Below are 25,580 nucleotides of genomic sequence, written 5' to 3' on the forward strand. Positions count from 1 at the left end.
GGTGTGTCACAGGAAGGTAGTCGAGGAGAACAGTTAAATGTCAGTGATGTTTAAACTCTAAATAAGTTGACAATCATAGTAATACATAGGACACATCAACTTGCTACTATTGAGTTTTGCCTTCAGATTTTATGTCAGCATGACAAATGGAAGATGCTTTTGTGCTGTGGTATTCCAAAATAAGTGTTTCATGAGGTCTATTCTGTGAGCTTTTCTGCCAGAGTTCTGCTAGCTGTGTAATCCTTGGTCTGCTGCCCCATGAGAACTTCATCAGAATATTTTCCTTCCAGCTACTGAGATGAAGTGTCTAGGCTGCCAAGCAAGCATGGTAGTTTAAAACAGTCCACATAAAAACTGCAATAAAATTAAAATAGATGCAAATTCACCATTCAGTGCAGTGATTTTTTGTGCACTGGGTAGTTTTCTGATTGTGGCTTCATAAAGCAAAAATAGCCTCATTCTAAATACAGAAATAGTAATAGGCAGAACATGTGAAGAAAAGCCAAGACTTCAAAGTTCTGTTCCTCACTCTTCCAACTCACACAACTTTGGTTTAGATTTCTTCTCTGTATTTAACTATCTCAGTCAGGCATTTTGAGTTCTATGGACACTTAAAGCGGACCACCAAGTATCATATTCATCATAAAATGATGGTGAACAAGTACAACCCTCAAGACTGAATGCTCTAGTAAGATATAAGTTATTTGGGTCCCAGGTTGTTTTGCTCTGTGTGCAGGTTGGTTTGTACCAAAGCTAGAAGTAGAGGTAAAAAAAAAAAAAGCAAAAAAAAAAAAAAGCTAGAGAGGAATCAGGACAAGGAGTAAACAGGAAGCCCTCAGCATAGTGTAAGACACACAAAGAATGAAGTATAAAAATAAGTGAAGTCCAACAAAGTCTGACAACATGGCCTCTGCAACATTAGAACTTGAAAACCTAAGAGTTTCCTTCCAAATAACTTCCCTCTCCAAAGCTGGGAAAACTACATTATCTCTCCTTGGTGTCCAAGTGGCTATATTTGCTCACTAGCAAGCACTAAGTCCAACTGTCTGTAAAAATGAGAACAAAGGGAGAAAAAGCACTTCAGCGCACCACACTTAATAAAACAATCTCCGTAAGATCCTAATCCAACTGGGCGTCTTAGAACAAACAGCCTTACCATCACTCTTGCCTCAGAGCGCTTGCAAAGGCATGTCCCCCTTTCTCCAGCCTACTCAGACATGTGCTGGGCTGCCCAAGCTCACGCTCAGGTTACAGTCCCACAATTTCAGCCAAGGTGACCAAGTCCCTGGTTCTAGGAGACCCGTATTACAGTAACACAAGCAAGCTGCTACTTCTGTACCTGCAGCCCATCCTGCTCAGGCCTGCCTACTCCTTCAAAGCAATCTGTATTTTATCTTCAAGAAAATATCAGTGTACATAGCATTAAACACAGTACTTATTGTCAGGGAGGCACTCCCAACAGGAAATAGAAGCAAGCACATTAACTATCCTTCTAGTTGTCTTCAGGCTTCCTCGCCCAGCTTGCAAAAAGCATACTTACTGGGCAGGCTGGCCCTGTACTCGGAGTGTATTGGGTGCAGTTCTCTTTTCCTTTTCTTGCCAGGCAGAAATATTAGCACCAATCTCATTTTGCATCAAGATACCCCAGTCCAAAGTAATTTAAATGAGGCGTAGGTCCGTGTGGTGTTCACAAGCAGTTCCAAGCCACTCATACCCCTGCTTCTTAGCAGCATCAACAGAAGGATTTCAGGCCACCAGGCTTCCAGCTTCATACTTCAAACAAAATGTTTGTTGTAAGACAGAGCACTTGATTTTTTAAAGATCCCTGAACATTCAGTGCTCAAAATGTGTGTCTGGAAATCTGATCCTATACTCAAACTAGACTGTTACTATAGTAAACCTGCGTGTTGGTTATTCAAAGCACGTAAGGGATTGCCATCCCAGCTTATGATCTCTCTGTAACAAAAGAGAGTTCATAAACAAGAGACAAAACCAAATCTTTTAGTTCTACCTTTCCAAGTCAAACTACCACTCACATGAACTTCCCAACCCTCTTTTAAACTCTAGCAAAGTCCACAATAAGGTGTTCTGCACTAAGGAAGGAAAGATTATGAGAACTAAAGGTCAAACTGTGTTCTCAGCCACAGCAACAGAAGACCTGGAGAAAGGCCCTTGTGTTCATCAGAGTTACTTCAGTTTCACACTGAAGAACCCAGAGTAGACTTGGAAAAGCCTGGGTTTAAACCCCCTTCTATTTAAATCATCAAACAAAGAACTATGCTGGGAGTATTTTATAAACAAACTGCTTGGTCCAGCACTTTTGGAGCGCAATCAGATGGTCAAGACTAACGATAAAGTGATGCTACACAAGTTGTCAGCTATTTTCACAACAGCCTTAAAATCTTTCATGTGAAAGTGATGAAATGCTGTTTTTAGTTAGAAAATTAAGAATTTTATACATCCAACCTGTGGAAGTTTTGTGCAAAGGAGTTCTCAGATTGCTTTAATAGTGTATCAGAAGTAAATACTGGAAAAAACTGACTGTACAAGTTCATAAAAGTGCTCAGACTTCTTGTTTTGTTTGCAGTAACAGGACTTTTAAAGTAGAATGCTTAGAGGGTTTGCAAGGTTTCTTTTGCAACTGATAATCTAGACACTTAGCCTAAGGAAACAAACCATGACTTTATATAGATTCTGGTACACAGATCACGATCCCTGGTTGTGTAAAGTAACCTAACTCCTTTCAAATCCTAATGTCTCAACCAAAGGATTACTGTAAAGCAAACCCAACTAATTTCAACAATTCGAATTTTCTTAGACTGGTATGAGTTAGTAAGTAATTAAAATATAGGTTCAACTGAGAAGTTAATGTTGACAGCAGTGTTACCTCCCAGAATTTACTCACATGGATTCTGATGTTACAATGTCCGACTGCAAAATAACCCAGGATGAGAACTGAAAATGTTCCAAAAAAGACAATGAAATTAATAAATGCAAATTCTCTCTGACCACGCTGTCACCCTTCTAGGAGCCTCATCTACCTGCCTTGTATCCCAGGCTCAATTCTTTCTTTGACTATCTCTGGATTCCTGAACACCCAGCACAGTTTCAGCTTGCTCTCTTGTGGCCAACATTAGAGCTACAATCGTCCTGGTCCTGTTTAGTTCCAAGGACCTCCACACATGGTTTTTCTAGAGCATGATGTTTCCACAGATTACTGTCATGTACAGCTGAACCTCGTCAATGACTCAAGTTTGAACCCACAATCAAGTTATTGTGGCTTAACATATTACCAAGCATCAGCTTAGATACACAACTGAGCACATGCAGACATCTAGCCCACAGCAAAGCACGGAAATGTAGCACTTTAAGCCCTAAAGGCATTATCAACACGACCCTGTACCTCTCACATCTGTAAAGTTATCTGACACAAATGTACTGCCAACATCTTGAAAAGAGGTGTTCAGGAGTGATAGAGGTTTTCAGAAGGACAGCCTAACATTTTCAGCATGCTTTTAGCAACAGTCTGTCAGAGCTTAAGCTTGGTTATTTGAGAATGTCTTGGTCACCTGTTTGCTAATGCTTGTATTTTCTGACATCAGTAATTACTGCCTGGTTTGTAACTATTTACATTGATTGTGGGGTAATTTGTGTCATTTTGTATACTCTTAATGATGCCAGATGCTGAAAAGGTGAAGACATTAAAAGACTCTGAAATATTCCTTGATACTTTGTAAACATTGCATCAGGCATTATTAACCTCCTAAAAACAGCTTCACGCTAGAAATGGTTCAGAGCACCAGAGCTGGCACAAGAGAAATGCACAGACACAAGTAGATTGACCAGAGATGAATCACTGAACGACATTGCCCACCTCATTGCCAGAGCAGCTCCTGAGTCATCTCACCACCTCTCATGACGAGCAGTGCAAGCACATCGCAAAAAATTGAACTACAGCATCCCTGAAATAAGGTTGAATTAAGATGTCACAGCCCTGCAAGGACAGATAAAAGGTACCGACGTTTTCCTTTGTTGAGTTTTAAACAGCTGCTCTTATTGTGGATATGAATGTAAGTTCAGAAGTAACCATGTTGCAGGAATCCATTAATTTTACAAAGGACTTATCAAAAGCACATTCCATATCAGTAGAAGAATCAACAATTCATAGTAAGACCAGAAGTTGAAAACATTCCCCATTTACTATTATATCTCAAGACCATTATCATCTCTCTTATGAGCCAAGCAGTGAAACATTCCCAGAAGCAGTGTGATGAGTTTTTGATTAATAAACATTAACTATATTTATTACTGAACATGAAAAGGATCATCAGTACAGAAATTACACTTTGACTACCGGGTTACTTGATCATCAACCTTTGTAACGTATCAACAGCAAATAACATACTCAGGCAGCAGAGGGTTAGGAGGCGCTCAGATTAAAGAACAAGAGTGACAAACTACAAAGCACACTGGATATGTGACCCAGACGTGTTTATTGTAGAATTTGAAGGACAAGCCCCAGAACCTCTCCAGCTCCTAGGCAACGGTCCCCCAGCACCTTTAGTTAATCTGCTTTGGAACTGGCAGAAAGAGATAAGCGCTGGCACACTGCGGAGAAAGGCGGATCAGCTATCTAACCTGCCTCCCCGCACAGTCCCGCAAGCAGCCATGTTGATGCGAGGGTGGAGGCAGCAGCATGTGGCTGAAGGTGGAGGGAAGAGCAAGACTGACATTTTATGAAGCTGTAACCTCAGTTTCTCTTTCTGTTAAAGGCAAGTAAGTGTAACATTTGCAAGTCACTGTGTTGTCAAACATTCTTATAGCCAAATTCTTTCTTCATGCTTCTGCTAGGAGCCAAAATCCTTATTCTCCCTAGACCACTGCCAAAAATTCCAACCAACATCACAGACATTCCAACCAAGCTCACGGGTACCACCAAAACAAGGTGGCATCTTACTCACAAGCTCTAAGTATTATCAAAATACATAATACATATGATTGTGTGAGCCACAAATCACAAAGCAACAAAAATCAACACTCCTACCATCCTTAAAGGAGCAAATATTTCAAGTAATTCATGAAGATTTGCACAACGTTTGCAGCACAGTCAGCAGCACAAGGGCTTGTAGGATTTTATGAGATTTCTATCCCAACTGAGCTATCAGTAGCAGTCTGTATATCTGGAATGACTCTTGAGTCTTTAGAATAATTACACAATATTTAAAAAGAGCAAAAGGGATAACATGAGACAAAACAAGAACTGTAATGTTCCTACATTAACCACCTTGGCAAACTCCCCACCGATATCCACTAATACTTTATTAATAAATAAATAAATATATAAAGCATTTTCCATGAAAATCAGCAGACTTATTTCCCGAGATATGTTTCATTCACCAACTAACTCAGTGATCAGAGCATGTAACTCCTTTCATAATTAAATCAACCTCTGTCTTAATTTTTTTGTTCCTCGGGTGTGATTGAAAGACATTTTCAAAACCTTCTGGTCACACTAGTTGGCTCCTTTCACTATTTCTCAACCTAAATTTATTTATGATAGCAAATCACAATAATATTATTTGTCCTCACACTATTATCATCCTGCCATTTAACTTCCTTAAACATATTTATAAAGACAGGTGCATCACTGCTATGTATCTATAGTAGAATGGAAGAAACAGAGAATTGTTAAGGCTATCGTCTACCCAAGAGGAAAACATATAATTTTATTATCTGTAAATGTTATATAATTCATCTCTCCCCTGGAACACCTTTAAGCAAACTGCACAAAGGTATTTCAGCGCAAGCTGCCCGACTCCAGCCCAGGGTCACCACCACACCAAACAGTTTCAAGGCAAAGCACTTCCTCTTATTTTTCGTTTTATCTGTTTTTTTTTCAAGCTCCACAAGGCCCACAGGCCAAACACCTGAGCCTTGCCAGCGCCTCAGGGACAAGGTGAGAACTCACCCAGGCCCGAGAGCTCTACCTGCGCGGCAGGACGCGGCCGGCCCCGGGAGGAGCGAGTCGCCTCACGCATTCCCGCCACTCACATCCCCATCGGCTGCCGCGCCGCCCCGCCCCGCCCGCTCCGCGCGTGCTCAGTGCTGACTGGTGCGCCGCGGCTCCGGGCTGCGGGTGCATGCGCAGACGCCCCGCCGCGCTGCTTGCGCATGCTCCGCCGCGGCGGAGGGGGCCGGCTGCCGGTGGCGTTGTGCGGCCGGCGGGGCCCGCTTTGAGGGGCCATGTCGTGTCGGGCGTCGCGACAGGAAGAGGGGGAGAGCGCGAAGCTGCGGCACAAGGAGGAGCTGAGTCGGAGGGTGAGCTGAGGCGGCCTGCTGCCGGCGGGGGAGGGGGAGCGCCACGGGGCGGCCTGAGGCTGCGGCCCTGCCTCCCCGCCGCGTACCCCGGGGTGCTCTGGGCTGCGCAGCCCGGGGCCGTGCTGCTGAGGGGGCCCTGCGGCCTCGGGTGTGATCAGCGCGCTGATGCGGCGGGCGAGTCCTGTCCGGAAGCCGGGGCTCCTGGTAGGGGGTTCTCGGCGGGGAGCGTATGTCGTGTAGCGAGTGCTTGTCGGCGATGCTGTTGGCTCTCTTGTCAAGATGGGTTTTTTTGGTTCTTACTGCTCTAAATTGAGCTTGAAAAGTCAGGTGAGTCACCGTGAAGTTTTTCTGTAGCATCTACTTCAGCTGTATCTGCTCAAAAAGTGCCAAGGGATTTCAGTCACACTCTGGCACTCCTAAATCTGCTCTGTTTTCCATGGTGCCGATAACTTTGTTTAGTCTGAAACCTGTCAAGCCCTATGGAGCTGCTTTCCCTCAAAAAATGCCTTCTTTTCCATGTGGCCATACTGTGTAAAGTCAGTAGTATTTTTGATTGCCTGGGAAGCTGTAAAGCTAAGATGTAATAGTATGGCAGGTTGTAACTTCAGTTATCCTTAAGTGGCTGGTGTAGTCCTTAGCAAAAGATGACACTGCTCTTTTGTCTGTTGGAATTGTACATATAAGACGTTAATATAGCTGATGGGAAAGCTGTCTTTTCTGTATGCCACATTCAGATTGGCTAACTGAATTCTGTGGCAGCTTTCTACTGTAGCACCAATTCCAGGAGACAGAGGAAGAATAAAGAAAACGGTTTTGTTTTTTCAAACAAAAGGCACTAAGTGCCCTCTGACCAGATTTGGGGGTTTTGGGGGTTTTTTTGGCTTTTATGATGGTCCTCCTGATGGCTTTTTAGCATTCACAGCTGTCGCTGCAAAAGAATATGGGAATACCTGCCACCTCTGCCGGTGCAGTTGAACAGGGTGGCACATCCCCCTAAGGAAGTTTGTGCAAAACTCCAGAGCAATGGAAAAACTTCTGTTGCTCTTAATACAGATTTAGGGCGTTTGGGTATTTATTGGTTTCATTTTGAATCTGGAGAAATATCTGTGATTATGAAGTGTGTTGTAGATATTATGCTAGATTTTGTTTTCTGAAGTTATTTAATGTTTTATTAGTTCTGTACAGGTTTTTCTTCTGAGGGAAAAAATGTGGTCTCAGACTGTAAATAGCTAGACGTACTGTGACTTGCCAGTAATGATTGCTTTTAAGGATAGGAGAAATATCAATCCATGCAAGATAACCTGTTTCTAGAGCAGTTATTTTAAGTATTTCTTTTTTCAAATGTGTTTATATCTACTTCCACAATGGTCTGTTTAGAGAAAACAGCTATATATGCATGTAGTTGTCATAAAATATCAGTAAGCCTGTTCACCACCAGGATTATAAAATAATTAAATTGAAGTGTATCTTTTGCCTTTCAGATTAAAGAGCAGAAGGTTGTAGTTGATGAGCTTTCTAATTTGAAGAAGAACCGGGTAAGTATCTACAAATTTGCTTTTGACAATTTCATTTTAGCATCAGAGAAACAAGCATAGAGACAAGAGGGGAAACAGAATCGGAGCACACTGTCTCTGATTTGTTGTAATACAGATATGGTCTGCTGTTCTCAGATTTGTCCTACAAATTATTTGATTATGTACACTTGTACAGTGTAACACAGTATGTTGTTGGGGTTTTGGGTCTTTTTATGTTTTATCTGAGTTGTTTTGTTAAGACGTTTGAATTGATCAGAAGCCTTCATCAAGTATTCTTAATTTTCATGTGTATGCATTTTTAAATAGAAAGTGATCCCTCACATATGAGGAAGAGAGAAATGCAGAATAGTCATGGATTGATCATAAAATGTTTTTGATGGTATGACAGTAGAATGTTGGTGTTGTCAGGGCAGAACTTACCCTGTTTGTGTAAAAGTGAAGGGCTGTCTCAGTGGACCTACCTCAGCTTGTGCTGCAGTGTGGTTGCCCAAGTTTGTTGCTTTGACTTAATGCAATATTGTTTCTCTTTCACAGAAAGTTTACAGGCAGCAACCCAATAGCAACATATTCTTCCTTGTAGACCGAACAGAAACACTGTCTCAATGCAAAAGTAAGTTTGCAGCCTTAGCTGTTAATGATTTCAAAGTTATATTAAAATAAAAAACTGGCAACTGTGTATCAAATGCGAAGTAGACTTCAGATGGGTGTTTGTCTTCCTGGATTGGATTAATTTGAAAGTGTTTCCACTTGATATATGTATGTGGTAAAAGAGCAAGTGCTAAAGATGTAGGAAGAGGGAGAGCATCTGCCCAGGAGAGGTGTCACTGTGCTCAGTGCCCTTTGGGAAGCTGTATAGTGCTTTGTTTTTTGGTTTGTTGTTTTTTTGTTGTTTTTTTTTAATGGGACAAACACACCTAAAAATATCATGGGACGATTGGGAAGAAAATAAAGAGAAGTTAAACTGGGTGTTAAGCTAGTAATCTTTAGGTAGCTGAGGGAATGGATCTGTAGGATTATGAAGATAGGAGAATGGATGATAAAGAGAGTTGACAATTGAACAAACCTTAGAAATGTATAAATTTATTTTCTGGAACGAACAATTGCTACTTTGATTCTCTTTCCTTTGATTTGAGTTAATAGTGTTGACATTTCACTTTTCTTGTTATTTCAAATGTGTAAATCGTACAGGCAATATAGGCAATAGTTGGCCATTCCCCTAATACTTAACCTTGTAGTGTGGCTGTCTTTAGGAGAAAAAAAAATATTGTAATCTTTGTATAATGAAAGAAGAATAAGCTACAGTGAGCTATAGTATTAATATAACACAAACATAGGACTTCTGTTACTTAACGTTTCATGCTTACCTCATTAGTTGAATAAGTGGCTGGAGTTACTCTTTTCATTGAGACACACAAACTTATCTACTCATAAACTTATCAGTTTATGAAACTGATTATTCATGTTTTTTCTCTTATACAGATACATTAGATGAATTAAAGAAGGCACATCAGGAGATGGAAAATTCAGAAAAGACCAAAATCAAGAAATAGTCCATCTGAATTCAGAGTCACAATGTGTGGTATTTGTTGTGTTGTTACCTTGTGTAGCCAGCATGCTATTCATGATTTCTTTAACGAAGGCATACTCTGCCGACTTAGAAGAAGAGGACCAGACAGTAGCCAACAGTTGATAAAAGCTGCTTCTGATCTCTCTTATCAGTGTCTGTTTTCTGGTCATGTACTTCACTTGAGGGGACTGGTGACTCCTCAGCCTCTGCAAGATGCCAATAACAATATTTTTCTTTGGAATGGAGAAATTTTCAATGGTGTGCATGTAGGAGATCTAGAGAATGACACTGAAGTAATGTTTCGTCATCTTGCATTATGCAGTAGTGAAGTGGACATTTTGTCACTCTTTTCATCAGTTCGGGGTCCATGGTCTTTTATTTATTATCAAGCATCTAGACACAGTTTGTGGTTTGGTAGAGATTATTTTGGTCGTCGTAGTTTGCTTTGGCAGTTTGGTAATGAGGTTGACAGTACTTTCTGTCTCACATCAGTAAGTGTTTATTCCAAATCAGGTAACCAATGGCAAGAAGTCCCAGCATCTGGAATTTTCAAAATTGATCTCAAAGCTTGTGCAGCAGCTAAATCTTTGTCTTTATCGTTGTTTCCATGGAAGTATAGCTGCACAGAGAAAACAGTAGAAGAAATATTCATTAGTGTTCTGGACCAAGTTTCAAAAGATTTACCGAACCACATACATCTTGTGATGAATGAATCAAAACTATGCCTCAGAGCACCAGTTATGCCCTTAAATAAAACAGTTCCTGAAGCTTCGGGTGAATGTCCAGGCACTGATATTAGCAATATTATCCATATGGTTTCTGTAAAAACCCTTCAAGGATTTCTTGCAGAGGAACACAAGAAGAAATTAGTCCATCAGTTTCTTGATGTTTTAAATGAAGCAGTGAAGAGACGGGTTTTATTTCTCTTTAGAGGTGAAGATCAGAAAACAAGAGAAGTTCCAAGCATATCTAACAGGAAAGCACATGTTGCGGTACTCTTCTCTGGTGGCATTGATTCTATGGTTATTGCAGCCCTTGCTGATAAACACGTGCCTGTAGAGGAACCGATTGATCTTCTCAATGTAGCTTTCATGATAAAAGAAAAAGCTAAGCTAAAGGGTACCACTAAAAATGATACCAACCGGGAAGCACAGCTTGATTTGCTTTGTCCTCAAGAAAGTTGTCAACATCTTGGTGCTAAAACTGGTGCTCATCTATCTTGTTTTGATGTTCCAGACAGAATCACTGGTAGGGCAGGACTGAAAGAATTAGAAGCCATTAACCCTTCAAGAACCTGGAACTTTGTGGAAATTAATGTTACACTAGAGGAATTGAAAAAATTGAGGCAACAATGCATTAACCACTTAATTTATCCACTGGATTCAGTATTGGATGACAGCATTGGCTGTGCAATTTGGTTTGCTTCCAGAGGGGAGGGTTTTGTCAGTAACCAAGGAGAACTGAAGCCATATAAAAGTGTGGCAAAGGTACTGATATTTTTCTTGTTTTCTGCCTTATGCTTGACCTGTGAATGTAAAAACAGTTCTGTTGTTTCAGAAATCAGCAGAGGTCTGTAATATTCATAAGGCTTCTGAAATTCAGTGGCAGAAGGTGGAATAGCTTTGTAATTATCATCTTTGTGTAATTGTGGAGTTAAAATCTGCATTAGGTTCTTTCAGCATGTAATGTGTATGGCTTTTCATTGAGCTTGGGTAAGGAACAGTATGACTTGGGGAAAAAAATAATAACCATCATCTATCATTTTGGGTGTTTCAACTCCAGTAGTGGGTAAGAGCTATTCAGTCCAAATTGAGTAAGTTAACAAATATAGAGATAAAAGTTAATGAATTATTAAGTAATATTGTTTGTGCCAGCATCCCAGCTCTTGTAAAGTTACCGGTCTTTGTTTAGGCATGCTATTTATGTAACAAAATAGCAAATTATAATGGCAGAAAAGATGACTACTTGGATTTTTTTTTTTGTAATTAGAGTCTAATTGAATGGCAGAACTACAAAAAGTAGCTCTTTCCTTTTTGTAACTTAATTTCATATAGGTAATATTAAGTAAAGGCTTTTTAGTGTCGAGATTATTTTCTTGGGAATTTGATTCTTATTTCTTGCTTCCCAATTCCCTGATGGTTTGTGTAGGGAAGAATGAACTGTTTAATTTCAGCAATTTGCAGTCCACTGCTACCTTTTACTTTTTGAGGTTCATGTTACTTTTTTCCTAATTGCTAGATCCTAAACCCACAAAAATAAACCCAACAAATGCGATAGTTTGTTTAAAAACTACTATTGTAGAACACAGTTGGTTTAGTTGACTGATCTACTTCGGGATGTGCATCTCGGATTTGCAAAACATACAAATTCATCTTAGGTCTGGAATATGTTGAAATGGGTCATGAGTTAGTAACACTTGCTCTTTACGTTTTATTTTCCCATCAATTACTGCTGTGCACAGGTAAAAAATCAGTTGGCCACTAGCTGGTGTCAGATTAGTAAAATATGCTTGACTGTTTAAGTTAAGAGACTTCCACTTTCATAGTGAATTGCTGTTGAAGGCACAGTAATGGACCAGCTGTAGTAGTGTTTTTTCCTCTTGATAACATTTTATGTATTTACTGAACAGACAGAACAATATGGGACACTTACACTTTGCATAATGCGCCTGGTAAATTAATGGTAATCTGGGTGTACGTTCAGATAACTAGAACACATGGCATACCACGTAATCTTCAGCAACAACTTTTTTAATAAAGGCTGGTGTTTAACAAATGCTGTTTATTGTAATAGAAACTAACAAAGACATACTTCAGATATGCTTTGTTTGTGATACTGCTGTGTTTGTGACACATACGGCGTTATTTTGGTGGTTTTTTCCTTGCACCAGTAGAAATGTTTGTGTGTACTTTTAGGTCTGATGGTGAACCTATTTCAAGTTTTCAGTGGCTTTATTGGAAGCTGTTTCAGGCTCTGTAAATACATAAGGCACATCCCATCATGAGAGGTGATATATTTAGATGATATGTATTAAAGTTATTCTCCACAAGATGTAGTTAAACATTTAAGATCCATTACATATCATTACATATTGTTAGCTTGCATAGATACTAAGATTTCTTTTATTCTGTTTTCTTAGGTTGTGCTTACAGGAATTGGAGCAGATGAACAGCTTGCTGGGTATTCTCGACATCGTGTTTGCTTCAAAAAATATGGCTTAGAGGGTCTGAATAAAGAACTTGAAATGGAGTTAAATCGCATTTCTTCTAGAAATCTTGGTAGAGATGACAGGATTATTGGTGATCACGGAAAAGAAGCCAGGTATTATTGTTTTAACATGAAGCAAAGCTGGTTCTTCTGGTTAGATTGTGCTTGTAACACTCCAACAGAAAGCTTAATTGAAACTTCTATGCATTTTGTTGTCTCAAGTTCTGTTGCAGTTTTGTTACTGTACTGTATTTTGCGTTGGTTTGGTTTTTAAAAAGTGGTCTGTAGTACTGTGGAAATGTTACTTAAGGAAATGTGGCAGACTGAATATTGGACTTCTATCTAGAAGTTTTAAGAAGCAACAACAGATGTTGAAATAGGCAAAACCAAGTTGGTTTTATCACTTTAAGTGGTTCTGGTGTGGTCATTTGGGGAGTGACTTTGGAGAATGACTACATAACATAGAAACCATGTATTCCTGCCATGCAGTAAAGGCATGATCATTATCCACTACATTTCCTGGTTGTTAAGTCAGAATAGTTAAAGACCTATTTTATTTGTGTTTACTTCCTCCGTGCTACTACCAACTTGCAAAAGATTCCTTAGGTGTTGTCTGGTAGCAGAGACCACTCAGGTGCATGAAAAGTCTTTTCATGTGACCTTTGTGCTAGTGTGTTTCCAAATCTGTTCTTAGCTGCACATGGTCAGTTTAGCAATAAGCAAGTTGCAGTGGTGGATGGGCAATGCTGCCATTCGTGCATGCAGTTAGGTATGAACGCCTGGAATTTGGAATGTTGTCAGTATTTGTTCTGTAAATGTTTGGTTTTGTTTCAAAGCTACAGCGTAGCTTCCTATAGTGTTTTTAAATACTTAGAAGTTACCTTGAGAAGTGTTATTTTGTCTTGCTCTTCCATTGTATTTTCTGATTTTCTTCATAATTGTTTTGTATAAACCCAACGTTTCTGATGCTTGTTCTTACTCTTTTTCTTAGCTTGACTTTTGAAAACTTCTAGGCCTCTGTATTTAGACATGATATATTATGTTTTCTTTCTCCAAGACAGTAATTGCTTTGGAGAGTTGTCATAGTACTATGACACTAACGTTTAAGTTACATCTATAGTTAGGAATTGGCACAGACTCAAGTCTTTGCATGGGGCAAAGGGGATAACTGAGACTATTTGTATGAAGTTTTTAAAGGGTCTTTGCCCATTTGTATCTTTCCTTCAGGTTTCCTTTTCTTGACGAAGATGTTGTTTCATTCCTCAATTCTCTGCCCATCTCAGAAAAAGCTGACTTGACTTTACCTCGAGGAATTGGTGAGAAATTGATTCTGCGCCTTGCAGCCAAGGAGTTGGGCCTTGCAGCCTCCACCATTTTGCCAAAAAGGGCTGTACAGTTTGGATCTCGGATTGCAAAACTAGAGAGCAACAGTGAAAAAGCATCTGACACATGCAGCAGGCTGAAGTTACTTTCAATAGATGAACTATAAAGCTACATCTTGAGATGCTGCATTTATTCTATATGTAAATTCAGTAAATCTTCGGAGTTTTCTTAGAATGTTCGGTCTGTTTTTTTACATACTTGGACAATATTATTAATCATCAAAATAATACATGTAGATGTGTACTAGACTCACTGTGAATGCATCCTCGGGAGGGGAGGGGATACTGGGCTCTGGGGAAGAGAGGATAGCCACAAGTTGGCTTTCTCACCATTCTCTGCTGCTGTTGGTGTCGCAGAAAGCCTATTTGAATCTGTCCGTTCTGTTGTGTGCATTGAATTCAGTGCAGCACATTTTCCTCTGTTGTGGAACAGGGCTGGTCTGCAGCTGTGGTTTAGGAGAGGGTTCAGGTTAACGGTTTTAGGAGGGAGAGCGCAGTCAGGAGCTGGCCTGGGTTGCCAGAGCCAAAACCATCTGAGGGCCTTGGGCCTTGTCGCCTCTTGGAGATCTGCCTTCCAAGCATCATTGCTTTCCTTTCCGTTACTTGAGAAACAGACAACCCACACATACCCGGGGTGTTTTGGGGCCATCCTGTGCAGCCTCCCAGTCCTCAGCCTGCTCTGCAGGGCTGTGTTGGTTGGTGGTCCCCAGTCTGGGGCTCCCTCTGCTTCTGGAGAAACTGGGAAGCTCCCTCCAGGCTGCTCTTTGCCCCTTTTTGGCTCCCTGGCTTGCTACCTCTCCTTTTAGCTTTAGTTCTGCTATTTTTACTTCTAAAGCTGCAAAGTAATTCTATCAAGGAGTATCTCTTTTAGGCAAAACAAAAAAGTGGCTCAAAAAACCCCACCAATCCCCCCAAAAAAACCCTCCACCAACCAAAACCAAACACTGTGGGTGAGTGCATGGATGCAATCACGGGGTTGAAGCAGAAATGTGAATGGACTTCCTCTGAAGAAAAGCTTGAGTTAACTTGTCTTTCTAATTGTGTATGGAAAGACTGCAAAGTTAATGTAGGAAAAAACAGATACATGCTCTCCAGTGCCTTACAGTTCTAGTTTTTATGTTTGTCCAATTAAGTAGAGAAAGGAAAAATCGTGCAGACCTCCCCCCCCCCCCCCCCCCATTTTCATACAAAGCATAATATTCCTACAAAGTTATCTCTGAGGGGGTAAGTAGATTTTCAAAATAATTTATCAAGTCTGTAAAGAAGTATTTATTTAAAAATCTTAAGTTCCAGACTGCTTCAAGGCACTGGCAGATTTCTTACTGGTGCTCTGAGGAAAGCTGACTCCCTAGTACCTTACCCTGGGATTGGGTTCTCACATCGCGCCCTAATGCAGGTGGAGATTGGACCAAGAGGAATATTAGGCTGATGAAAGGCAACTATTGTTTATTATTTGTTATTTCTGTAGTAGGTTTCTAGTGTTGGAGCATTCCTAGAAGTTACGTGTCACCTAGGACCCTAAGAAAAAAATTTGTTCTTTTTCCAAACTAAGAGGCCTCCGATACGTAGAGAGACATAAGAAATAATTTTGGAAGGCTTCTAAATAGTTTTAAGTAGTAGTTTTAAAAAGAAACCATTTAATTTAATGTTGGCAAAATTGTTCATTTAACCAGTTATTCACAAGAAAGTAATTTATTATTTATAGTACACTTACCATAATTTGTAGAGTTATTTGACCAAATGTTTGGTTTGGAGGCTGGGGAGTGGGGCAGGGCAGAATTTTAAAGTACTTAATGTATTGAAATTACATTATATAAAATTTTAAAGCAACCTGCAGGAATGTTACTGTCCTTTAATCTTGACCTTAAGAAAGTAATTGTTTTCTTGCAAATACTAGTTTAGCTTTAGATTAAATAATATTCTTTCTCTTTTTTTGTTAGCCTCTCTTAAGTATTGTATTTTAGAAACTGGAGAATATTCTTGAAGAATGCTAAGCCCTGACAGAAGTGTTCCCTAGAGCTGAATAAGCTGATGAGGCAACCCGCTGGTCAAACTTGGTAGCTCAGGGAACTGCTGCTGCCTCGTTGGTGAAGTCTGACAAAATAAGTAGCAAGAATGAATTAGTACCCTGTCCTTGCTGGCTGGTTTCAAAAGATGACCTACAGTGCTTAGGACAGATTCTCAGAGAGACTGCTGGGCCCGCGATCTGGATGGCACAGTAATGATCAAAACATCCACCTGAGAAGGCCTAAACTATTCCCTGAGGGATGTTTCTCATGAGATACAGGTTTGATTTGCTGTGATGTGCAAATGAGCTGTATAAAGAGGCAAAGCACTTTCAAACATGACATGAAATCAGAATTGTACTTTGGCTTCCATGTTTGCTCATCATTGGCAAGGCTCGTGAAGCTGCAATTCTGTCGGTGATTTTATTGATGTAAGTAGTTGGGTGTTGATGTAAATGATCCTTACAGCCGATTAGTAACTGCTTCCTTGTAGGCTGCCTGTCGTGCATCTGGCTATAAGGCTCGGTGTTTGACGTGGATATGCCAAGCAGAGAACAGTACCCTGTTCCAGCGATGGGATTTGATGGGAAGGAGTAAGGAATGTGCACGGTAATATAGATACTATAGTCTAGTCTTAAAAATAATATAAGTTCTTTCAGATTTCAGACTGACTTTTACTTAAATTGCTGAGTACACTATGAAGGTTTGAAAGGAGTAAGATTTTTGTAGCTTAATAAAATGTATTTTGATTCCAGTTTGATATTTATTTTTTAACAGATTAAATGACACTATCAAAGACTAGTTAAAGTTCTATGCATATGGTACAGTTACTGGCAAACATACAGGGTTGCTGGCTACATGTCATGCAACCATTTATTTTGTATAATGTTGTTACTTTTTCTGGAAATAATGAAAAAAAATTGTAGAAACAAATTAAAAACATCATTGTTCATCAAAATAAGAACTTGGGGGTTTTTGATGCTTTAAATTCAAGCATGTGAAAATATTTTTATAAAAGCACTATAAACCCAAGGTTTATGTTGTAAACGAGCAGAGAAGGTGGTTGCAGGTTTTTTTCCTTCCCGTATTTGAGCACTGTAAAACTTTAAAATGTCCTATAGGAGGCGGTGGTGGTATTATTTCAGGTAAGAAAACTGCTTGTCTTGCTATAGATACATTACATTCCAAGTAAATGTTTTCAATTGTACCAACTACTCTAAAACTTATTCAGACATATTTCATGAAGGTAGAGTTTCAAGATTAAATTATTTTTAGGTTTAAAATCTTACCAATTGTTTGACTGCTACAGTTATTGAATATGCTTTAAAAACAATGACTCCTTAACTGATATGAAATTATGACATTCTATGGATTTTAGTAATGTCCGGAAGGTTAACAAGCCATGAGGACACGGTGTATATATTGTATACATTATAACATGTAGGGGGCTGCAAGGGATCTCCAGAGGACAACTAGTTTATAGCCTTGTTCTGAGTGAATTGTTTGCAAAGCATATTAACAGTTACTTTAACACTTAACACGCAGTGATTGAGGAATCTGTTTCAATAGGTAATGTGTTCCATTACTCCCCTCCCTTAAAGTAGAAAGCTTTTCCTAACAGTTTTTTAAGCTTTTTCTGCAAATTAAGCTAAATACTTTAATCCTTCCTGCAGTGAACACTACCATTGGTTTTATACACATTTTAATAGACTGAGAGTTCTTCAGTGTATCATCTTCATTGTTGTAGCTTCTTAACTGCAGGAAAAAAAAACCCAAACCAACCCTGTATGATAATACGTAAGAGACAAGAAATAAAGACCAAATGTCTCTCAGCACTATGTTGTTGATCGATACTAGATTTGATTCCATTAGAGTCCTACAGATCTATTTCATTATTCGTAGTTAGTATTTTGTATAGTCTTTAAGTGTACTAGTCTACTGAATTTTGTTGATTTTTTTAAAAAAACAAGATTATCCCATGCCTACCATAGAAGTAGGCTTTCAGAAGTGTTAGCAGCTGCTCTCAAAATGGCATAAGCTGCAGTTTCACCACTTCTCTTTGTGCTTTCAATTACAGCCACAAATCAAAAAACCACGTACAGAATGAGACATTGGGGCAAACCTTTCAAGACCTTGTATGCTTTATAATCACAGTTCATCAAAAGGCCATCAATAGCTACTCACCAAGCACAGATTTTCAACTGTGTAATCTAGTTGATTTGATTTAATGAGATAGGCCAGGAAACTGTCATGACAGCACTTCCAATTCCTTGCTACAAGACATCCCCACTTAAATATTTCAAAAAGTCTTTAATATAATTACCTGGGGCATTGTTTCCATGTACTTGTTCTGGAAGAGCTTTAAGGATTTTTTTTTAATTAAAAAAAAAAAAAATCATCTTTGCTGTGCGAACTCTCAAACGCAACTGAGATTAAACATGATAGTGATCTGTTAACTGTATTTATAGTATCATGCAAAAATGTTTTTGTGGTATTAGAATGAAGCTCTCTGGGCCAACCAACAGTAGTTTTGGGAGGCCTGGGATGTGATTGAACCACTGCACCTCCAGTTCATAAGGCTGCATCCCTAATGGGAATTCTGTGTTGGATTTTATCAGCATTTCTTCTATCGCAAAACACAGCTATGTAGGGATTTCTTCCTCCTCAGTGTTCAGAACGTTTGGACGCAGGGAGAGACTCTTGAGGAGCAAGACTGACTGGCTTGTTGATCCCAAGGAAGGTACGACCAGCACTAAAAACTGGGATAACTGAGAGATTGCGTAATATGGATGTTTTGCTCACTGTTAGTTTCACAAATGCCAGTCTTTCAATCTATGTTGAAACCAGTGAGCCAGGTGTATAAATGTACTGCTGGTTAGGGCCTATAAAATGTGATACTTAAAATTTATTAAATTATAGATTACCAAGAAGATAAACTACTTAATGATACAGATAAATTACCAAAAGGTAAATTACTTGTAATTGAAATCCCATGAAAAGGAGAATCCAGAGGCTACGTTACAAAAAGCAAATACTATGTACTCTTCCAATGCTTTCTGTTCAATGAGGGATATTAACCTTCTTCTGAAAATTAAATACTGGACTAAAAAATAATGCATGTACCTTGTTAATTTGTTCCATCTTGCCCTCAGGTTAAAAGAAAAAAACCCTCCACATTTAAAACAACAGGCAATTTGTTCATTTATAACTGTGCCACAAACCGCAGTTATTTGTATTTAAATGGAGGCAATTTTAAACATGCATTATGAATGAGAAAACTTACTGAAGAGGTGCTTAATACTTGAAGTATTTATTCCAGTAAACACCACTGCAATGAATAATAATGTAAAAGTGTATTATACTGATTATCAAAAGCAAGGTCAAAGAACCCATTATTCACATCAAACCTCAGAACTTGCATCCTAACATAGTTCACTTACACTGTGATTAGTTTTACTGAGCTGTTTATGAAAAAAGGAGAAAAATTAAGTCACTAGCCCTATAACCCAACATTGTGATTTTGTATAAGTAAGAATAGGCTTCTCACACCAGCAGCAGAAATATTGGTAGTGGTAAAATTAATTTGTACTGGCACAGCTAAGACAGATCTCCTTGAAAATCTGTGCGCTCTCATGTTCACTTTCTGTACCTTTTCAGTCATGAAAGGTATGAAATTTTTTTAACATGTAGTGTAAATTATAAACCTTATGAATTATATATTATATTGTTAAATTATAATATATTTAAATATATGAGTCTTATCAGTTATAAAATATAAATAATGTAGATGTTAATTTCTGTAAATTTATGAGAAAGTGCACTTTTAATTTTTTTTTTTTATTGTTTTAGTATCTGCAACTTCTAGATATTGGTGGAACAGTTAACTGGACTCATTTTGGTGATACCACACAGCATTTATCTCTCTGGCAGGTGATTTTCAGCAGTTGTAAACCATGTACTGCCAGTAAATGCAACAACGTTGAAACCGCAACTTAATAGTTGCATTTACTTTACTAAGTTACTTTTTAAGACGCCAGCCACCCTATCTTCTTTTTTAGTTTTGGCACCTTGATGGAATCTTCTTCAACTCTTTTTGAAATATCAATTCCAAGGGGAGCTCTAGAAAACAATAAAATTATGTATTTGTTAAAAATAAACAACGTTACTGCCATATCACATAATGTGCAGATTCACAGACCTTTTTTTTTACAAGGAGCGTGGGAATCTCAGTATTTTTGCAGATTCCTTGCACTGTAAGGCCATATGACCATAAGATGGTCCATCTGAAGCCACATCTAGAAACATCTTTACACTGAGGAAATGTTCATGTTTGTAGCCATTCTAAACTTAGGAAAGACAGCTGTGATTTCAGAGCCATCGTTTGGGGACATTAGATTCTGATTTTAGCTGAGAATTCATTTTGCATTTCTGAGGAATGCACTAGAGACTCACAGGTATCTCTCTCTGTGTTCATCTTCAGGAATGTATAGTCTACAGCAAATAAAACTTAGTATTTTATTCACTGACATGCAAGTTATTCTTGAAGAAGAGTATTTTATCATTTTTCATGTGCAAATTGTAAAACTATTTTTTTTTCCCCAAAGACCTTCCAAGTCTCTTTTCCTGGAAATGGAAAGGGGAAAAGAATTTCAATTTGAAGACCAGCTGGTACTTCTGAAATACTGGAATTTTGTTTGGCCTTAAGCATAAGATTACTTAGATACATAGAACAAGTCTTACTTAACAAACAAGTCATGAAAAAAAATCAGTATTATCAGATGTTGTGTGTTACATTATTTTAAGTATTACGAATACACAGTCTGACTTGGAGCATTTTGATCCATATCTGGGGTGACGGGGGGATGTGTGGGGGAGTGTATTACAGCTTAGCTTGCTACATTGTAACAGTGTGTTTTGACCTGTTACAGCCTAGGGTAAGTTCAGTTTCTGAGCCAAAACAAACATCCATGCCAGACACAGTCATTTGCATTTCACAACTCCATTGAAAAGGAAGCGCTGGTAACTTTCAAAGCTTACATGCACCACAAAGACACTCCTCGTCAGCTTCCACTCTTTTTAGTCTACCCCTCCTTCACTTCCATTGACCCTAGTGCCTAGGTGAACAGAAAAAAAAGACTGATAAAGAATTCAGTCACTTACTTTGGCTCATAGCGGATGCCATCAGTACAATGGAGAACACCAAGTCCTGCACGTAACCTTTCAATGCCATTCCTAAGCAAGACAGCGATTATGTAAAAACATGTCACAGCTCTCTGAATATGTGTGCATGGGTCAGTCACTGTAAATGGAAGTTCTTGACTCTGATGTCAACTTTTAAAGGACATTCTAGAAACACATGCAAAGAGAAACAACTCTTACCACGCAATCATCACACCGTTATCGGTGCACAGTCTTGGAGGAGGACACAGGAAAGCAAAATCATTTGTATCTGCCAAAGTCTGTAGACCTTTTCGGATGTACTGATTACTTGCAACGCCTCCTGATACAACCTGACAGCAGTTTTAAAAAGAAGAAAAGGCATTAACTCAAAAGTACCGATGCATCACACTCCACTAATATCCTATTTAAAAAAAGGTTATCAGATGAAGTTCTGAAGACAGCAATAAATAACACATTTGAAGATTAATACATATCTTTGAAGATGAAAACATAGTAGAAAACAATACAAGTGAGCTTATTATGCTAAAAGGGATTCCTGAATAAAAGCATGTTATAACTAGAACAGCTGCCAAGTATTGGGGAGCACTAGGTCAAATTATGTGGCCTAAATTCTTACAGAAGGCCAAATTAAATGGTAAGAAAATATGTTTCTAGCTTAAAACCAAACTATGAAAGACTTCATTGTAAATATTTATATGACTATTACTTTAATCCTGGCGTTTTAACGATGTTATACATACTGGCACCTTCCTTGCCCATCAAGGGAGAAAGTACAATGCACCTGCATCTTCAAATGATTTTATACAGTCAAATATAAAAAAAGAGGGAAAAAAAGTATACCTACCAAAGTTGCATTGTTTGATGATAATATGCTATTTTTTATGCAGAACAGCATGGCTCGGTACGTCCGCTGGATAATATGAACTGCCACTGCATGCTGTACGGCAGCAGCAATATCCTTAACACAGGACAGGATCTCACCTTCTTGAATACCTATAAAAATGTAAGATCAAATGGGTTTTCCTGACTATAGGTCAGCAAAACCATGGTTTATATCCTACTTCATTTAAAAATACCTTCTTCTTTTTCTTTTTGTATAATGGCTTTATTGACAAGGCTCTGAAGTCCAGAGAAAGAAAAGTCACAGTTACGGTAATGTTGCAGGGGAGGTCTGAACTTGTGCTGTTGCTGGTTCCCAGTTTGAGCTAAGTGCTCTATCGCCTTCCCCCCAGCCATGCCGTGGCACTCTGGGTGCTTTCTTAAAGACAGTCTTCGTGCTACCTACAGAGGGAATAAACAACAGACTCAGAGCAGAGAGCTAAATGAATTCCTCCTGTAACTGCACCACTGCGCTGCAGGCCATGCAGTAAAACTACACACCACAACATCCAATCCAAAGTGAAATGATGAACAAGGCACAATAAAGGCAAGACATACACCAGCTGGGCCTTTTTTTTTCCTGGAGCAATTAGAAATGCAATTCTAGAATTGCATATACATTTGGGTAAACATGTAATTGTATATATATATATATATATAACTGAATATGAATAAGATTTGGGGAAACACGAGGATCAATGAATTTTGCAGGAAACTAATTCCCCAATTTTTAATGCTATAGGAAACACACACGGACTGCCATACTGTATTACTAGATAAACAGGAACAAAATTGGTTTCCTCTTTCAACGATCCCCTTTCTGACTCCACTCGCTCCCCCACTTTTCTTAATTCATACACACAAATACTGTTTACAAACTCTGCTCGTGTTTGAGAACGAAGCTGTAAGTGACTGATTTTACAGATTGCACTCAGTGACCTAGAAAGCTGAGTGCCTCTGAAAACTAAACCAGGCCTTTCAAACTGTACAAGAAAACTAGTATGGAATGGTTTAATATGTATTGTTTTAAACCTGACAGCATCCTTTAAAATATCACTATTAATCTTCTCAGATTCATACAGCTCATTTGTATAACAGGTGTCGATTACACTTCCAGTTTTGGTGATGTTGTCCATTTGCTAAAAATGTAATTAGTTTACATATGTTACAACTGATGCTATGCCTAGATTTTTAACAGCCTCCTGTGAAATACCATAGATTTAAGACAAAATAGGAAAAAGAAAGTTAAATAAAGCTCACATTGCCCTGTACTACCATCCCTGCCCTGACGAGAGCACTACCCTCATGTAGTGTAACTCCAATAAACCCAAGAAAAAACTAGATTGACTTAATGTAAGGAAATACCACCTTATCCAGCATGTCACCCGGGGCTATATCTATGGACTGTCCAAGCAGAAGGAAATCGGAAACTCCTTGTGCTACTGCCAAGATACAGTGGCCTCCAGAGAGTAAAAGAACCAAGAAGGGAAATTCCACGTGGTGTGTCAGTCTGACGGTCAGTGCGTGAGCCTCCATGTGATGAATGGGTATGAACGGCTTCTGGTACTTGTTCACCAGGTTCAGGCTGTACTGCAGCCCCACTTCCAGGCTTAGCGCAAGTCCCGGCTTTACTGTAGTTGCAATAGCTGCGAGTTCAGGTACAGAAACTCCACTGACACCAAGCGCCTCTGTTATTACTCGCTCAATGTTTTCTCTGTGAAGCTGCTGCGCCACCACAGGAATTATTCCACCTGCTCTAGTGAAAACAAAGCATTACCATACATTTGTACTTTGTAACAGAGAGGACGGTGTAAAAACAGTTTTCAAACACCTCTTAACTTTGCCTTGTCCTGCCCGTTTCCTTAGTACATTCTCACATTGTTTAGTGTAAAGGGCATCAATGCACTGAAGAGAGCATAATCATCACCGGGAAGTCAGAAAAGGATGTAACTTGCCCTTTTTTGGCACACATACCTCTTAAATGTATCTCAACACTGTTCCAAAATGTCTGTAACTTAAAATACACAACGCCTCGTCAGCTCATATAGTGGGAGCAACAGTGAGATCACTATTCAGCCACCAATGCCTGTGTTTGATTACTTTTCCTTTAAAACCAGTCAAGACATTTGGTGGTTTTAACAGTAATAATGATTTAATCTATAATTCAAGCTAGATAAGTAATCTGGCTCTTTTTGAAAGAAAATACTGGAGGAAACCTGTTAAATGCACAGTATTTCTTTCCTCACCCTTGGTAATACCTCAAGCAGCATGTGTCGTAGCCTGAGGGGCAGCTCTTTACACCTACCCACTTCCCTAGTTTTCTGGAGAAGACTTTTATATGGATGACATTACAAGTAAGAATAAAAACAAAACCGTTACTAAGGCGAGAGCCCCTGGAGAAGTCCATTCTTACTGTACATGGACTTCCTTCTGACAGTGCAGCGCTTCTCCCAGCACGCTGCCGGCATCATCCACCACAGCAGCGCCGGTGTCATCGCAGCTCGTCTCTATTCCCAGAACTAGTCTCCGAAAACGCTGTTTTCCAGAGAGAACAGAGCTGCTTCTCAGCCATGCCGCCCGGCCGTCTCGAACTGATTTCAAAAGGCTTTTGGCAACGCTGTTCATGGTTAAAAATCTCTCTGGAAAAGAACTGTACAGTTTGCTATTACTGGAGGGGAATCAAGCCTGATTTTCTGAAGGGGTGGCATTACTTTTACAGTTATCAATGACCAGGCGTCATATTTAAGGCCCCAAGGAGAGAAAAATAATGTAGGAGTTTGGAGCTGATGTCTTTCTTTTACCTTAGTCATGCTTCAAGATCGTTCTTCACCTAGCCGGAGCTGCTCGCAGTCGTGAGAGGGGGCCACAAGCCACAGAAGCGCGGTGCAGGCCAGACCCTCGCTCCTACCCCCGGCTGCCGGAGGATCACCCCCTCTGCTGCTCCTGCCACCCCCCCAAAGCCTCCCAGCACCTGTTAAAGCCCCCTGGAATCCCTCCAAGGCCCCCTGGCACCCCCCCCAAACCTCCTGCCACCCCCCAAGTAAGGCCTCTCAGCACCTCCTAAAGCCCCCTGGCACCCCCCAAAGCCCCCTGCCTGCCCCCTAAAGCCTCCTGCCACCCCCCAAGGCCCCCTGCCACCCGCTAAAGCCACCTGCCACCCCCGAGGCCCCGGCCGCCCCCGGCCCCCCGGCCCGGCCCGCCGGCATTGGGCTCAGGCGGAAGGCCCGCCCCGGCCCCGCCTCCGCGTCCCGGCTGCCCCACCGGGCGCAGCCGCTATCGGCACCGCACCTTCGTGTCGCGATTTGTCGCCGGCAGCCGCCCCTCGCCCTCCCCGGCGCCGTGCCCTACGGCCCTGCCCGCTCGGACACACCGCTGGGGTCGCACAGGGCCGCCACGGCCTGGCGGGGGTCACCACTGTGCAATTAATTAGCACTTCCTGTATAAATAACAGCAGGAATTAATTACTTCCTCTCGCCAAAAAAAAAAAAAATAAAATTCATAACTC

The 25,580-nt window shown here is 40.0% G+C and overlaps 3 protein-coding genes across 12 annotated transcripts; 2 read left to right on the forward strand and 1 right to left on the reverse strand.

The window, feature by feature from the left end:
• The first annotated feature begins 6,138 nt into the window (after nt 1-6,138).
• ASDURF (ASNSD1 upstream reading frame) lies at nt 6,139-14,184 on the forward strand. Its single transcript, XM_037398084.1, has 6 exons — nt 6,139-6,318; nt 7,800-7,853; nt 8,388-8,463; nt 9,333-10,907; nt 12,560-12,741; nt 13,855-14,184. The coding sequence occupies exons 1-4, from the start codon at nt 6,244-6,246 to the stop codon at nt 9,401-9,403; spliced, it is 276 nt and encodes a 91-aa protein (XP_037253981.1). The 5' UTR covers nt 6,139-6,243; the 3' UTR covers nt 9,404-10,907; nt 12,560-12,741; nt 13,855-14,184.
• ASNSD1 (asparagine synthetase domain containing 1) lies at nt 9,363-14,253 on the forward strand. Its single transcript, XM_037398068.1, has 3 exons — nt 9,363-10,907; nt 12,560-12,741; nt 13,855-14,253. The coding sequence occupies exons 1-3, from the start codon at nt 9,426-9,428 to the stop codon at nt 14,114-14,116; spliced, it is 1,926 nt and encodes a 641-aa protein (XP_037253965.1). The 5' UTR covers nt 9,363-9,425; the 3' UTR covers nt 14,117-14,253.
• Nucleotides 14,254-17,975: 3,722 nt separating this feature from the next.
• OSGEPL1 (O-sialoglycoprotein endopeptidase like 1) lies at nt 17,976-25,530 on the reverse strand. 10 transcript variants are annotated; one of them, XR_005105814.1, is made up of 8 exons: nt 24,877-25,099; nt 24,489-24,725; nt 23,444-23,831; nt 22,273-22,477; nt 22,041-22,189; nt 21,395-21,525; nt 21,053-21,129; nt 17,976-20,134 (listed from the first exon to the last, which is right to left on the reverse strand). XR_005105814.1 is itself a non-coding variant. In XM_037398074.1 (8 exons), exons 2-8 carry the CDS (start codon nt 24,698-24,700, stop codon nt 20,041-20,043), a joined length of 1,251 nt encoding a protein of 416 aa, XP_037253971.1. In that variant the 5' UTR covers nt 24,701-24,714; nt 25,364-25,530; the 3' UTR covers nt 17,976-20,040. The 10 variants fall into 10 exon arrangements, 9 of the variants coding, with proteins under 9 accessions (XP_037253971.1, XP_037253967.1, XP_037253966.1 ...); XM_037398074.1 differs by lacking the exons at nt 21,053-21,129; nt 24,877-25,099 and adding exons at nt 21,176-21,247; nt 25,364-25,530 and having other exon boundaries at nt 24,489-24,714; XM_037398070.1 differs by lacking the exon at nt 21,053-21,129 and adding an exon at nt 21,176-21,247 and having other exon boundaries at nt 24,489-24,714; nt 24,877-25,098.
• Between the last annotated feature and the right edge of the window lie 50 nt (nt 25,531-25,580).

Source organism: Falco rusticolus, chromosome 8 (assembly GCF_015220075.1).
Source record: "Falco rusticolus isolate bFalRus1 chromosome 8, bFalRus1.pri, whole genome shotgun sequence".
Taxonomy (NCBI): domain Eukaryota; kingdom Metazoa; phylum Chordata; class Aves; order Falconiformes; family Falconidae; genus Falco; species Falco rusticolus.

Excerpts from the sequence above, each read along its gene's own strand:
- ASDURF (XM_037398084.1), top strand. The coding sequence starts at position 6,244 with ATGTCGTGTCGGGCGTCGCGACAGGAAGAGGGGGAGAGCGCGAAGCTG. Across the intron at positions 6,319-7,799 it reads AGGAGGAGCTGAGTCGGAGG|ATTAAAGAGCAGAAGGTTGT; the intron begins GTGAGCTGAGGC and ends TTTGCCTTTCAG. Across the intron at positions 8,464-9,332 it reads AACACTGTCTCAATGCAAAA|ATACATTAGATGAATTAAAG; the intron begins GTAAGTTTGCAG and ends TCTCTTATACAG.
- ASNSD1 (XM_037398068.1), top strand. The coding sequence starts at position 9,426 with ATGTGTGGTATTTGTTGTGTTGTTACCTTGTGTAGCCAGCATGCTATT. Across the intron at positions 10,908-12,559 it reads CATATAAAAGTGTGGCAAAG|GTTGTGCTTACAGGAATTGG; the intron begins GTACTGATATTT and ends CTGTTTTCTTAG. Across the intron at positions 12,742-13,854 it reads GATCACGGAAAAGAAGCCAG|GTTTCCTTTTCTTGACGAAG; the intron begins GTATTATTGTTT and ends TCTTTCCTTCAG.
- OSGEPL1 (XM_037398074.1), bottom strand. The coding sequence starts at position 24,700 with ATGAACAGCGTTGCCAAAAGCCTTTTGAAATCAGTTCGAGACGGCCGG. Across the intron at positions 22,478-23,443 it reads CGGGTGACATGCTGGATAAG|GTAGCACGAAGACTGTCTTT; the intron begins GTGGTATTTCCT and ends TTCCCTCTGTAG. Across the intron at positions 21,248-21,394 it reads AACGGTGTGATGATTGCGTG|GAATGGCATTGAAAGGTTAC; the intron begins GTAAGAGTTGTT and ends TGTCTTGCTTAG.